The sequence below is a fragment of the Lemur catta genome, chromosome 6 (genome assembly GCF_020740605.2).
Source record: "Lemur catta isolate mLemCat1 chromosome 6, mLemCat1.pri, whole genome shotgun sequence".
Lineage (NCBI taxonomy): Eukaryota > Metazoa > Chordata > Mammalia > Primates > Lemuridae > Lemur > Lemur catta.
Genome location: NC_059133.1, coordinates 68,057,580 through 68,071,371, shown reverse-complemented (window position 1 = coordinate 68,071,371; position 13,792 = coordinate 68,057,580). Strand labels below are relative to the sequence as shown.

Here is a 13,792-nt window from a genome sequence, read left to right as displayed (position 1 = left end):
CTAAAGCCATGCTCTGCTGCCTGTAAGGTTTTCAGAAGAAATGATTAACCATTTTGTGTGTGATTCACCTGATCCTCAGGGAAATGGGGGTGCCATTACCTTGATTTCTCAGATGTGGAAACAGTTCTGGAGAATTAACTTGCCTAATGTTTGCAGAGCTGAACTCAGTCTTGATTCTAAATCCTTTAAGTTTTGACCTGAACACTTTCCTTACCTGGGTACCTTTTGATATTTTCACGATTGCATATTTGGTATAATATTTGCCTCTTTTATTTCTTTGGTTACTTTTCAGTTACTTAAGGTGCAGTCAGCTTAGCGGCAGAAGTTGAAAGTTAAAGCTAATTAAAAAGTTTTTAAATTTATAAGATATTGTTACCTTAGGAATTCACTGAAAAAACAAGGCTGTGGGTCAACAGAATTATAGTGGAACACAGGTAAGGGACTAGAAACACTGCCTGGAAAGTCAAGTATTGATTTTTGTTGTTTTCTTAGAAAAGAAACTTCCTGACTGTTAATTTCTAATGCCAACTTTGGCCTCATCTAACTTTTGTCCTTTATTCCTAAACAGCAAAAAAAAAAAAAAACCCAGAAATTTACAAGTTTCTAATAGTGGTTTTTCCCATTTCTAATGTGGATACTAGAGGCATTGCTGGTTTTATAACGACTACATAACACTGGTGAGATCCATGCTCCTTACCTGATGTAAAAACCCACAATTCCTTCCTTGTACTACCTCTTTCATTGCTTTTGCTTTTATCTCTCAAAAAGGAGAGCAAGAAGGGTAGGGATAGGTAAGACAGCATTTCTTTCTTTCATGAAATGTAATTTTTTATAAAAAAGATTAACCCTGGAAATCATGGTTTTTGATGATAATCCTTAATGTTTGTGGATCAGAAATAAAATATCCCATCACTAAACAGACACCTTATTTATTAACCAACCCATAAAAATAATGAAATTACTCACACTTGAGGCACAGTGTATACTCCACTGTTTTTCTGATTTGCATAAGCGAAGGTGTAAGTTCTGGAGCCAACCTTTCATGTCTTGAGAATGAATGATGGATAAGTTTGTTTGAACAACCAGAGGATTTTTCATCATAACTGAAGCCATTTTATAACGTAAAAATTCCTTTTTCCTATTTTAAGTAAAGAAAGTCCATTTTTGAGAATATGTTGTCCGACAACTAACACACTCTCAGGATTTGTTACTTGTCTGTGATTTATACTGACTCCACCTTCTGTTATCATTCGATACCTAAAAATAGAAAATGTTTAGTAACTAGAGTGATCCAGTCACTGTTGACCTCTCCCCCCAAAAGATTATTTCCCTTAAATTTCAGAGGCTCTCCAATTGACACCATTTAGCATTGAAGTGTTCCAACCTTCAAGCTTACTCTATTAGATTCTGCCTCCTTTAAATGCTCTTCAGAAGGAGCAGATGTAAGGCATAATAGTAATGGTAGGTTTCTTGGTTAGTGGAGAAAAAGAGTTGGGCTATCTCACAGCTCTTGCTATTAATAGAACTATTTGGTTGGTGGTAGTTTTTAAAATGAAGTGAATAGGAATAATGGAGGTACTTTCCGGAATGTTCTCCAAAAAGAAGTCACAGAAAAGAAACTTCCAAAAATGGAAGAACAATGTTGCTTTTAGTAAGGTACCCATGAGACAAAAGTCACAACTACAGTGTTATCTATAGAAATCTTTAGGAAACTGAAAAATCCGTGCAAATTATATTCTGAGACTATGCAAATAATAGGAAGTTGTTTGTTAGAATAAAATGAAGAAATTTTTTTTCTTTTTTTCCCCCGAGACAGGGTCTTACTCTGTGCCTCAGGCTGGAGTTCAGTGGTTTGATTATAGCTCACCTCACCTCACCGCATCCTTGAACTCCTGAGATCGAATGACCCTCCTGCCCTAGCCTCCTGAGTAGCTAGGACTTACAGGTGTGCACCACACCATGCTTGGATAATTTTTCTTATCTGTTCTAGAGATGAGGGTCTTGCTACATTATGTTGCCCAGGCTCGTCTCAATTCATCCTCCCGCCTCATCCTCCCAAAGTGCTGGGATTATAGGTGTGAGCTACTATGCTCAGCAAAAGAAAAATTCTCTTAAAAATGAAATTGGTTGATTTCAGAAATAGAAAATCAGTAGCTTATCTAATAAATTCTAGTCTAGATTATTCAAGGACAGAAAATCTTTCCTTTATGAAGATGAAGCATTATTTTAGTCTGTTTGCTACAGTTTGCAGATCATGTTCTGCTTTGTTTAAATGCACAGACCAACCCTATTTAGTTTATACAATATAAAAAATACAATCAGTATTACTTAGAACTGGCTAAATCAGATGTGGTGTCATCTTTACGTAGTGGTGAAACTTCCCATATCAGCAGACACACCGTAAGTTCAGAAGAAAATGAAAAATGCTTCCACAGTGAGGAAAATCCTTAGCATCAGTGACTCACTGTAGGGAAGTATATGACACCATGCTCAAATTCAGTGTACATTAAATAAACCGGCATAATAGGGAATCAATAAGGTGGACTGGCAGGTGATACAAAGGGAGACAATGGGTCCTTCCTCCATATGGAGTAATCTAGGGTTCTTCAGGATAGAGGCAAATAATCCAAAACAATTGAAAGAGCAACTATAATATAACAAATGTTATTTATAATTGTGGCCATGGGCTGATAACTTTGACGTATGCTAGAACTCCTGTAGATGAGGTAGCCAGGGTCTTCTTGCTAACTAAAAGCTTTTCTTCTACATCTCACTGCTCACTTAAAATGGATGAGAACCAATCACATGTCCAATTACTATTTGTGGAACATCGTATTTATTCCCTAGTAATACCACATAACTGAGGAATTAAAATATTCTCACTTCTTGAATAAGAAAAATGCAATTCCCAAGGGAATATTATGTAGTTCCTGATAGTCTTATGAAATTATATGCTTTCATTTTCATAAATTTAACTAATAAATAGGCTGGGTAACTGTCCCTGCCTCTCAAAATAAAGAGGATACAGACCAAGTATGATAGAGTTTCATCTGTTCCCTCAGGGCTGTATTTACTGAACAATGTGGTCCCTCAAACACAAGACTTTTCAAATGTTGGAGGAAAAACTGACTGGGTTAGACTTAGTAAGAGACAGTATAGAATACTGTACTTTATAGAAAACTTAAGGTATTTTTAACAATAAGTACTCTCAGTTTTTACTTTATTCTTAGACTAATCTAACTTCTATAAGGAATGAGATGTCATTAAAGCATTATCAGGAAAACACCCTCTCTAGAAACATGCTGTGAATTAACTACGAATCTAAAAGTTAAATAATCTTACCCTCGGGGACCATCTGGAATGGCATTTGCTTTGCGACATGTATCTAGGACGCTTGTTCCAGGGTCGAGAACTAATTCAGAAAATGAAGCTTCTTTAAACAACTCTTTTAACTCTTGATCAGACATGACCTCCAGTGCATCTATGCTACTGTGATAAAGGGCTTGTGTACACCTGAAAAACATATTTTAAGGGCCATATTATGAAAGTGCTTATTCAAATACATGTTCTAATACCCATCAACCAATTATGGAGTGCCCATGTTCCAGACTGAAGCTTTCTGAAACATCTATTACATTTGGTATAATTCAGAAATATAATGTAAGATAATCTTTCCAAGAAACGGGCTATTTTAAAGCACTTGAATACTGACAATTCTTGTCAGTGATAAATGACAAGATAACCCTAAAACAGCATACCTCCTAGTTTTCTCGTGTCTATCAACTAAGTAACTTTATCAAGTATTAATTATAATAAAAGGCTACCTTTTAGCAGAATCCAGTCCTTCTCGTCCATGAACAAGCTTTGTTACTTCTGCGGCAAGTCGTTTCTGAGGACCCCGCTTTTCTGGCTCTTTGAGGTGCAGCTGCATAATGTGGTCAATCTCTGGAAGGGGCAGAAAAGTGAAGAGCTTCAGGTACCTTTGGGACAAAAAAATAAAGTGTTACATTTATGTCACATACCTAATTTTTTATCTCCAGCTCCCTTACCTTTTAAAGAATATCCTGCTTACTTTAAAATTTGTATTTTTAAAGATAAAACATAACATGCAGAAAGGTACTGAAAATAACAGACATCCATGCACACACCATTCAGGTTTAAGATGTTACTATTTTGTCATTTTTGTTTTTGAACTTTCCTTTTTCAAAGTAATGGAATAGTCTAGATAAAGATGGAAGCCCTAGTCCTATTGCATTCCCTTCCTTGCCCCCAGAGATAACCACGAATCCAAATCTGTATGCATCTTTCCCAAGCATGTTTTTGTACTCTTACGTGTATGTACCCATAAATAAGAAGTATTGTGCAATTTAAAAATTGACATAAATACACTCATGCTTTACATAACAATGTTTTGGTCAATGACAGACTGCATATACAACAGTGGTCCATAAAACTATAATAGTATATTTTTACTGTTATCTTTTCTACATTTAGATACAAGTACTTATGTGTTACAACTGCTTACAGTATTCAGTACAGTAATGTGCTGTAGAGGTTTGCAGCCTAGGAGCAATAGGCTATACCACCTAGATTTGTGTAAGTACACTCTGATGTTCGCACAACCACAACATCGCCTAACGATGCATCCCCATTGTTAAGAGATGCATGACTATAATATCATCCTGTATGTAGCCTCTTTTTTAACATTTCTTTGGTGAAACATAACACATAGAAAAAAGTACATTAATTACAAAGATCCAGCTTAATGAATCATTATAAAACAAACATCTATGGAACCATCACCTTGGTTAAGAAATACATTACCCCTAGCTGAGGAAGCCCAAATATATCACACACTTCCACGTCCCCTCCAACTTCACTACTATTCTACCTTTCATGGCAATCATTTGTTTTTCTTTACACTTTTAACAACTCAGTATGCCTCCCTAAAGAGTATCACTTAGTTTGCCTGACTTTAAGACTTTATATTTAGGAGATGCATCCATGATGCTGCATGTACAGCATTCCATGCTATGGATTTCCCACAGTGTATTTATTTATTCCACTGTGGACCTTTGTGTTGTTTCTGCTTTTGGACAATTGCTAATGCTATGAATCCTCACATATTTCTCATGATGTACACATACACTAATTTCTGCTGGGTATGCACCCAGGAGAGGAAGTGCCGGATCATAGGGTACGTGCACATTCAGCTTTAGTAGATACTGCCAAATGTTTTTCCAAAGTGGTTCTATAAGTTTACTCTAGCTTCACCTTCGAACATTCTCACCAACACATTGTACTGCCAGCTCTTTTATTTAGCCATTCTGGAAGGTCTGTAATATCTCACTGTGCCTTTATCTTATATTTTTCTTCACATTATTAGGGCTAAGCACCCTTTTCATATGTTTTTGGCCTTTGGGTAGGATTTTTGTGAAGTACCTGCTCAAGTCTCTTTCCATTTTTATGCTGAGTTGTCTTTTTCTCACTGGCTTAGAGAAATTCTTTACATTAATTTGAATACGAGCTCTTTATCAGTTAGGTAGATGTACTGAAAATATCTTCTCCCACTCTTAACTGATTTTTGATGAACAGATCTTAATTTTAATTTAGTCTATCAATTTTTTCCTTTTGTGCCCTGTTTAAGAATCTTTCTCTATCCTGAAGTCATAAAAATATTTATCTTCTAAAAGCTTTATTGTTTTATCTTTTGTTATAGATTTAGGTCTATAATCTACCTGGAATTGACTTTTGTGTACTATGGGTACGGTTAAAGTTCCATCCACCCCCCACCCCCAGTACAGACATCTAATTACCCAAGCGATATATATTGAAAAGGCTGTCTTACCAAACTGCAGTGCCACCTTTCAGAGGTAAGGTGACTACATAGGCTGTCTGGATTCTCTAATTTGTTCCATTAGTCTCTTAACTGTACATTTAGACTTGTACTTTACACCTAGAAGTCATCATTAGAATTAATAACTGAGTTGGCAGGGTTGCTGGATACAAAGGTAATATACTGAAATTAATTGCATTTCTATACACTAGAACTAGATAGAAAGTGAAATCTTCAAAACATTATCAGTTCTTGATACATCAAAACCCTAGGACTATATTATCAAGCATGCTCCAAAATCTAAAGGAAAAAAACCTCTTAACTACTGTAATTTTGTAATAAGGCATGGTATCTTCCACTCTATTCTTCAAAAACATCCATCTTAGCTCTTTTTATTTCCATGTAAATCTTAGAATGAGCTTGTCATGTTCCACAAAAAAAGCCTGTTTAGAGATGGTTGGCATTGCACTGAGTATGTGGATAAAATTGAGAACTGATACCTTTCTGTACTATGAATATGGCATAACTCTCCATTTATGTAGGTCTTCTTTAATTTGCTCAAGTGTGTGTGTGCGTGTGTGTATTTTAGGAGACAGAGTCTGGGCTTGCTGCCCAGGTTGGAGTAAAGGGGCCCAATCATAGCTCACTATAACATCAAATTTATGGGCTCAAGCGATCCTCTTGCCTCAGCCTCCCGAGTAGCTGGGACTACAGGTGCAAGCCATGACGCCCAGCTAATTTTTCTGTTTTTAGTAGAGATGGGGTCTCACTCTTGCTCAGGCTGGTCTCGAACTCCTGACCTCGAGCGATCCTCCCACCTCGACCTCCCAGTGTGTTAAGATTACAGGTGTGAGCCACCGTGCCCGGCCAGAAGATCATTTTTAAAAAGGATCTTTAGAGTCATATTTCTGAGAGAAGACAGACAAAGGGAAAATAAGGGTAGTAAAGTTTAAGAGAAGTGAAAGAACTAGAATATGCAAGTGATAAAATCCTACAAACTTGCTAGATATGGATCACAAACTTGGCTCTAAGTTTTCTAGCCAACCGCTGTGGTTTGTTTTCTGCTTTGACCAACAAAAAGGTTTTAACTTTAGAACACATTAAAATTGCACTGTTCTGTGATGTAATGGTTTATGTGTAAACAGACAAAATAAAAAACAAAGAACTATAAGGGTACATAGAAATCCAATGGCCAAAATTACATCAGGAATTTATGGTGTTTATTTTTCTCAGCCACTACTAAGAACTCACCTTTCCACTGAATCATCTTGCTGCCTGACGAAGAATTGATACAATTCAAATGGAGATGTCTTATCTCTGTTTAGCCAAACAGCATTGCCAGCGGACTTTCCCAGCTTTGCTCCAGTTGTACTTGTAATTAGAGGGACAGTGATTCCAAATACATCTTCTCCAGTCAACCTATGCATAAAGAACTTCATTATGTGCCTCACACACAAGTAGTGGTAGGTTCCACTATTCACTCTTCAGATTTCAGTCGAGTAACTGGCTCCAAGAAAACTTCCTTGATCTCCTAAATCTGGATTCTTGTCCCTCTTATGTACCGTTTTAGCATTCACTCTATTTTGCCATTCTGAACTACAACTGCACGAGTGGCTCTGGGCAAGCCAAAGGGAGGTGCTGCATAACTAGGAACTAGACTAGATTCTGAAAGGCTGCGTGGGAAGAGCAAAGTGGGGTGAAAGGGCAGCCAGGAGGAGACACTAGAGGAGACGTTTTAAAAATGAGTCTTGGCTCTGTAGCACCTGGGCTAGTCCTCTACTTCATCTCCCTCAAGAAAATGCTATTAAAACCTCCATTACTTGTCAATATTTGGAGTTGAAAAAAATTTTTGGGGATGTCAACCAAAAAGTAACACTAAGCTTCATGGTGGGTGCAGAGCTAAGGCAGAGTGTTACTCAAGGAGGCCCAGTCACGCACAGGTACAAACCAAACCTGAACAACAGTTTCTCAGAAACTGAGAAGGCGACTTAAGGGGAAGCAAAACAGACACACAGAATCTTGACCTGTAGTCTATTTGCCCCAGAGTTCTAGAATACGCCCTTTACTCTTAATACCCTTAAATTGGCCCTTTAGTTCTCACTAGCAGTGTTATTAAAGCCATTGCAGACGCTTAATGGGGATAAAACCAACCAGGGCTTCAACGAATGGTGGCACTCCATAATCCTAATTGCGAACACAGGTTAACTAGTGTGTAAATTATTTGGCCTTGTATGTCTCCTGGGTCTAAAGGCTCTTACTTGTGGATGAACTCATATCCGGACATGATGTTGCCCAACTGATCAGATCCTCCCAGCTGGACCCTGCATCCATAACGCTGAAACAGGTGATAGAAGTCATAGGCCTGGAGCACCTGGTAAAAGAACTCGGTCAGGCTCATGCCCTCGGGGCTCTTGAGCCGCGCCTGCACGCTCAGCCGGCTCAGCAGCGTGCCCATGCGAAAGTGACCGCCCACTGTCGCCAGGAAATTCACCAGCTGCTGCTTCTGGTACCAGGCTGCGTTGTCCAGCACGGTGAAGCTGCCCCAGGGACGCCCATCATTGAAGAGCTCCTGGTGATTAGCCGCCAGGGCCTCGAGCCCTCGGCGCAGGGCGCGCGCGTTAGCCAGCACGCGCTCCGCGTCCAGCGCCTCGCGCTCCTTGGTGCGGCCGCTCGGGTCTCCCAGGCGCGCCGTGGCGCTTCCCACCAGCGCGATCGCGTTGTGGCCCGCTCGCTGGAAATGAAACAGGCCCAGCAGCGCCAGCAGATGCCCCACATGAAGCGAGTCAGCTGTGGGATCGAAGCCGCAGTAAATGGTTTGGGGAAAGCTGCCCGCCGAGCCCCGGTCGAAGAGCTCCGGGAGCTCTAACTTCGTACCCGTCTCCGGGAAGAAATCCTTGAACAGACCCCGAGCCTTCTGCGCCGCCAGTAGCCCCTGAGCACGCGAGTGAGCCTTACGGCTCCCCAGGGGCAAGACTCCTGACGGGGTTGGGGCACGAGACCACCAGCCCCTAAAAAAAAGCCGCAGCATGGGCGCCGCCATCCCGGTGGCGGCACGCAAGGAACGCCGGGATCGTAGCGACCCGGTCAGGGCCCGCCTTTCATCGCTCCCGGGGAAGTGCGTCAGTGCCTTTTGCGCATGCCCGGGAAGTGCGCGAGGCGCTCCCTTAGTAACGGAGCTTGTGTTTTAGCCGGTCATTGGAGTTCCGGCCATCCGGGTGGTGCTTCCGCCTCGGGGCCCTGTAGCCTTAACGTTCCGAAAACTCAGTTTCCTCATCCGCAGTGTATATGTGTTTATGATGATAGTTCCTACCTCATAGGGTTGTTGTGAGGATTAAGAATTAAAGCATTTGGTACATAGTGCTCTACAAATAACTTTTATTTAAATTTTCACGTAAAAACATTGTGATGTGCAAGTTCTTTGAAGTCTTGGTTCTACGCAAAAACCTGTTCACAGAGGTTATAAAGGTTAGGAATTGTCATGTAGAGATACGGAGATGGCGACGAAACGCAATTTCGTAGTGCTGATTCCCCAGTTGCGCCTCCGTCCCCAATATTCATTAGCTTCTCCAGGAGGTGGCAGTCTTGTCCGAGCTATAGCCAGAGAAAGTCAAAACACTAAATGCATTAAGTCCTATGTCTTTTTATTTATTTTAAATACAGGTAGTTAGGTTGGGACACAGCTTGGCATGATTGGATTCAAATTAGTAATCACGTGGCCAAGCATGGCAGGTGCTTTGAATACTCCACTCACCAGGGATGCCGTTCTCTTTGACAAGCTGGCTGGCAGGTGATTCAGCTCCAGAATCTCATTTTAGAGTCAGATTTCCAGGACCACTCTCAGTAGCAACTGTCTCAGGTCGAGTTCCCTGGATCTAAGTTGGAGATTTGTGGGCGGAGGATAATTGGGGCGTGCTCTTGGGAACACACCGGTAATGGAGTGGGGAAGCAGAGATGGACAGAGGGCGAAGCTGAACTGTGAACCATTTGTAATTAGAGACCTCAGACAATCTCATAGTGAGCTCTGGGGCTGGGATTTCCTTTCAGAAAATTCATCCTGAATTGAGGCAAGAGGACAGACCTTTTACCCTCTTATTGACTACTCATTAAATTTGGGGTGCACATGGGGAGGAAGCAAAATGCAAGGCAACGCTTTTGGCGGAGGGAGATGTGCTGAAAGAGACTCAGGTGTGAGCCATCAGCAACCAACACTCCCAGCAGCTGTGGGAGTGCATGCCTTGGGCCGTCATGCTCCAAGCCATTCCCCGGAGGACCTTTCCATTTCTTAACGTTATAAAGTCATTTAACAAAATGAAATATTATTTTAATTAGTTTCTTTGCATGTGTAATTATCCGTGAATTTAGTTTCTTATTGCCAAATAGTAACTTCAATAGGATTTTTTACATACTAATTGAACAGCCTATATAACATAATCCCAAATGCTGAAGAAAACAATCAGGTGTGTTCTCCCATGTTGTTATTCAAAATATCTGAAAATCAATTATAACCTGTTGATCTGCAGTCTTATGTCCCACCACTTTGATTAGGGACAGATTTCAGAATGCATAGCAGGGAATGCTCCTCAGCCCACAGCAAAAGGTGCTTTCTATTTAGTACCTAACACATAGGAAGACTTGAACCTTTTCAGAGGGGAATCTTTCATTCTTGAGGATTCTGGTCAATATGACATAAAGGCTTTTAAAGGTGTGAGTACTTTTACACCAGAAAGTATGATTTCATATTGTGGTTTAATTAGTCACTTCAAGAAACTCTATTTCTTAGAAAAGTATGTCAGCATTACTTGATGGCCTGTGCTTAATGAAGAAGAATTTTTGGGCATGATGAGAAACAGAAAATTTTTACCTGGGATCAAAATTTATTATAAAGTCTTTAAAAAAATAGATCTGAGTTCTGCTTTACCTCTTAAGTTTAGTTGTATTTCATGAAGGGGTAGCAAAGAATGGTATAGAAGGTAGTATCAGAGCAGGTGCTATGTAAGGCTTGACAGGAGCACAATGACCTCAATAGTTTTGGAAAATACATTCAAATCAATTATTTGCCTTTCATAATTTATGTCAGTATAATAGAGAAAACAAGGCTTGCCCAAAAGACAGGAATAATAGAAGGTAGGATGGGACTTTCAAACTTTTGGAATTAGTGCGCATTTCTGGAGCTGGGCAGCATATATACTAAAATTGGAATGATAAAGAAAAGATTAGCATGGCCTCTGAATAAAAAAAAAAAAACTTTTATGGCAAAAATTTTATGGGACTGTACCCAAGACTTGGACTTGGGTTAAGAAAAGGTGACCAAGTTGATTCTTGATGTTTTCATTGGCTTGAAAAGTGAATGAATACATGTTAAAAAGTATTTTAGAAAATATGGTTTATCCCAACTATAATAACTTGAGGTTAGCTAACCCTGAATTAGGGGCACATCTATTTTGCAACTACCCTTTCCTGCAACAAAATGCCACATAAATATTCTCTTTGAAAGTATCCCTGTATTATATGGTTTGGTTTTCAAAATGTAAACAATTATAATAGCATTCAATAGGCACAGAGTAAAGAGTGATAGTGTTTTAACTGGTCTCTACTTAATTTTGAAGCATTTCTCTGTCTTTAGCATGGTATGTACTCAGATTTCAGCAGAGATCCAGCTAGGACTGAAATATGAGCTGTCCCAAGGTCACAGCAAAATGATAGCACGAAGGAGTTGGAGGAATTCTGATCATTATAATCACTTCTCTTGGAGACTTAAAGTATAGACAGGTTTCTTCAGGAACATAAGTGGTGCAAAAGGGAGCTGATAGGAATAAGGAAGAGAAATTGTAGGTTACTTCAGGGATTTAGCTATGGCTTTTTTTCCCTCTTGAAGTATTTCCATGACATTCCTTTTTCCTACCACTTGGGAACAGGAAAAGAATTTCTAAAGGTTGCTTTCAAGCCTTTGTCGTCTTTGTGTAATAATTTATAAATCAATCTGCCTCATAATTGCATCTTCTCACATGACTTCCTGTTTTCATTATTCTTGAAACCCACATCTAAAGGCCTAAAGAATCCTCCCACTCTGCCCATCCTCACCTGCAAGGCAATTGCTCCCCTTTCCTTCCAAACTAGTTCCTTCCAGGAAGCTTCTCTGCATTAGATGGGATAAGGAAAAGATGCTTGTATTATTCAGGCTCGTCGTGCCCCTAAAATGTATTAAAATGTTAAATAAATAATGCTCATCCTTCTCACGAAAAGGAAAGACTATTAAATTCTATTATAAATATAAATTCACATAAGCCAAGTGTCTTGAAACTTATTGTATGTCCTTTGATTGAAGTGGCTTTAATGTTTTTTGAGCTGGTAGTCATCATAACATTCAAGCATTTTATAGAAGAGATTAGTTTCTTATAAATGCTGGTTGTAGGAGGATAATTAGTCAAAGAAAAACAGTTACCAAATGTGCATTTCCTTTCCATATTAGAGTTTAGAGAAGGATGTATTCAGGTTTTTTTCTTTCTTAATTTTAAGCTGCTGTGTAGCCAGTGGAATAGCCATGAGGTCTCAGAGTTGCTTTAACCATGTGCACCAGGTCCTGTACCTATATGGCTGGATAATATTTTCAGATATTTATGGTGCTTTGTGTTTTAATCTTTCCTTTTCCACTTTTCATTCTATCTATCCATTTAAGTCTGTAGCAAAGTCCATGCATCAGTGCCTTGAGGAAGGTACGAATCAGGGAGGCATGCAGAGTAAGCCTAGAACTTCTTGTGGCTTTTATTTCCCAAAGTCAAAAACATAAGATAGGATAAAGTCTGAGGAAATCAGCTTAGAGAAGCAGAAAAGAAAAAGGAAGAACCTGGCCGGGCGTGGTGGCTCAAGCCTGTAATCCTAGTTCTCTGGGAGGCCGAGGTGGGCCGATAGTTTGAGCTCAGGAGTTCAAGACCAGCTTGAGCAAGAGTGAGACCCTGTCTCTGCTAAAAAAAATAGAAAGAAATTAGCTGGACATCTTAAAATATATAGAAAAAATTAGCCAGGCATGGTGGCGCATGCCTGTAGTCCCAGCTACTCGGGAGGCTGAGGCAGGAGGATTGCTTGAGCCCAGGAGTTTGAGGTTGCTGTGAGCTAGGCTGATGCCACGGCACTCTAGCCTGGGCAGCAGAGTGAAACTCTGTCTCAAAAAAAAAAAAAAAAGAAAAGAAAAAGGTAGAACCCTTTAGCTTAAAGGGACCTGCCCCCGCCCCCCAAACACACACGCAAACCTGGCCAAGAGCTCCCTGGCTGTTGCCCACATCTGTCAGAGGAGCTGTGCATTGTTTCCTGGCCTCAAAGGAAGACCTGATACCCTTCAGACCTGGGGCTCCTGGCCTCACCAAGGGTTCCTCTGCTCTGCCAGGCAGAGAAGCACTGAGTGCCAGCTGGATGTCTTAGAGAACCACCGCAGGCTTGGCCAACAAAGATAGCTAGAATGACCAGAACAGATTGGAAAGTAGAGATATTATTTCCTGAGGTATGATGATCAAATTTTGGTCAAACCCTGGAAGGGGGAAGAAGCCCAATAATGGGCCATTTCTTACCATCCTAGTGGGTTAAGGATACAGAAGTTGGCTCATTCATTTAACAAATATTTGTTAAAAGTATTCTGTGAGTCAGGCATTGTTCTAAGGGCTTAGGACACATTCATGGGCCAAAGAAAGATCCCTGCCCTCATGGAGATGAAATTGTTCTATGAAGTTACATTTCTCTGAATAGTCCTGTCCTTCACCCACATTCTCTTTCTGATTAGGGGTCCTTTCCCACACTTAATCCTTAGAGCAGAGACAGAGAATGACTTCTAGATAATTATCGAGGAACATGCAGATTAGGATGGGACTGTGCGAGAGAAACATTTGTTGAGAATATGACCAGGGGAGGACATCCCTTGCACGAGGGTGGTGACTGACGTGTAGACTTGAATTCAAACGGTTCTGC

General features: G+C 40.2%; 1 protein-coding gene and 1 non-coding gene across 3 annotated transcripts; one reads left to right on the top strand and one right to left on the bottom strand.

Moving 5' to 3' along the window:
- Positions 1 to 913: 913 nt before the first annotated feature.
- On the bottom strand, positions 914 to 8,917 carry YARS2 (tyrosyl-tRNA synthetase 2). Of its 2 annotated transcripts, XM_045554045.1 has the most exons (6): positions 8,328 to 8,916; positions 8,095 to 8,207; positions 7,088 to 7,255; positions 3,825 to 3,980; positions 3,343 to 3,513; positions 914 to 1,257 (listed from the first exon to the last, which is right to left on the bottom strand). In XM_045554045.1, the coding sequence occupies exons 1-6, from the start codon at positions 8,874 to 8,876 to the stop codon at positions 1,098 to 1,100; spliced, it is 1,317 nt and encodes a 438-aa protein (XP_045410001.1). In that variant the 5' UTR covers positions 8,877 to 8,916; the 3' UTR covers positions 914 to 1,097. The 2 variants fall into 2 exon arrangements, with proteins under 2 accessions (XP_045410001.1, XP_045410000.1); XM_045554044.1 differs by having other exon boundaries at positions 8,095 to 8,917.
- A 2,074-nt stretch (positions 8,918 to 10,991) lies between these two features.
- Positions 10,992 to 11,101, top strand: LOC123640890. Its single transcript, XR_006736123.1, has one exon. It is a non-coding gene; the product is annotated as a U6 spliceosomal RNA (small nuclear RNA).
- The last annotated feature ends 2,691 nt before the right edge of the window (positions 11,102 to 13,792 follow it).

Excerpts from the sequence above, each read along its gene's own strand:
- YARS2 (XM_045554044.1), bottom strand. The coding sequence starts at position 8,876 with ATGGCGGCGCCCATGCTGCGGCTTTTTTTTAGGGGCTGGTGGTCTCGT. Across the intron at positions 3,981-7,087 it reads CAAGATGATTCAGTGGAAAG|GTACCTGAAGCTCTTCACTT; the intron begins GTGAGTTCTTAG and ends TTTGTCCCAAAG. Across the intron at positions 1,258-3,342 it reads ATTCCAGATGGTCCCCGAGG|GTATCGAATGATAACAGAAG; the intron begins GTAAGATTATTT and ends TTCTATTTTTAG.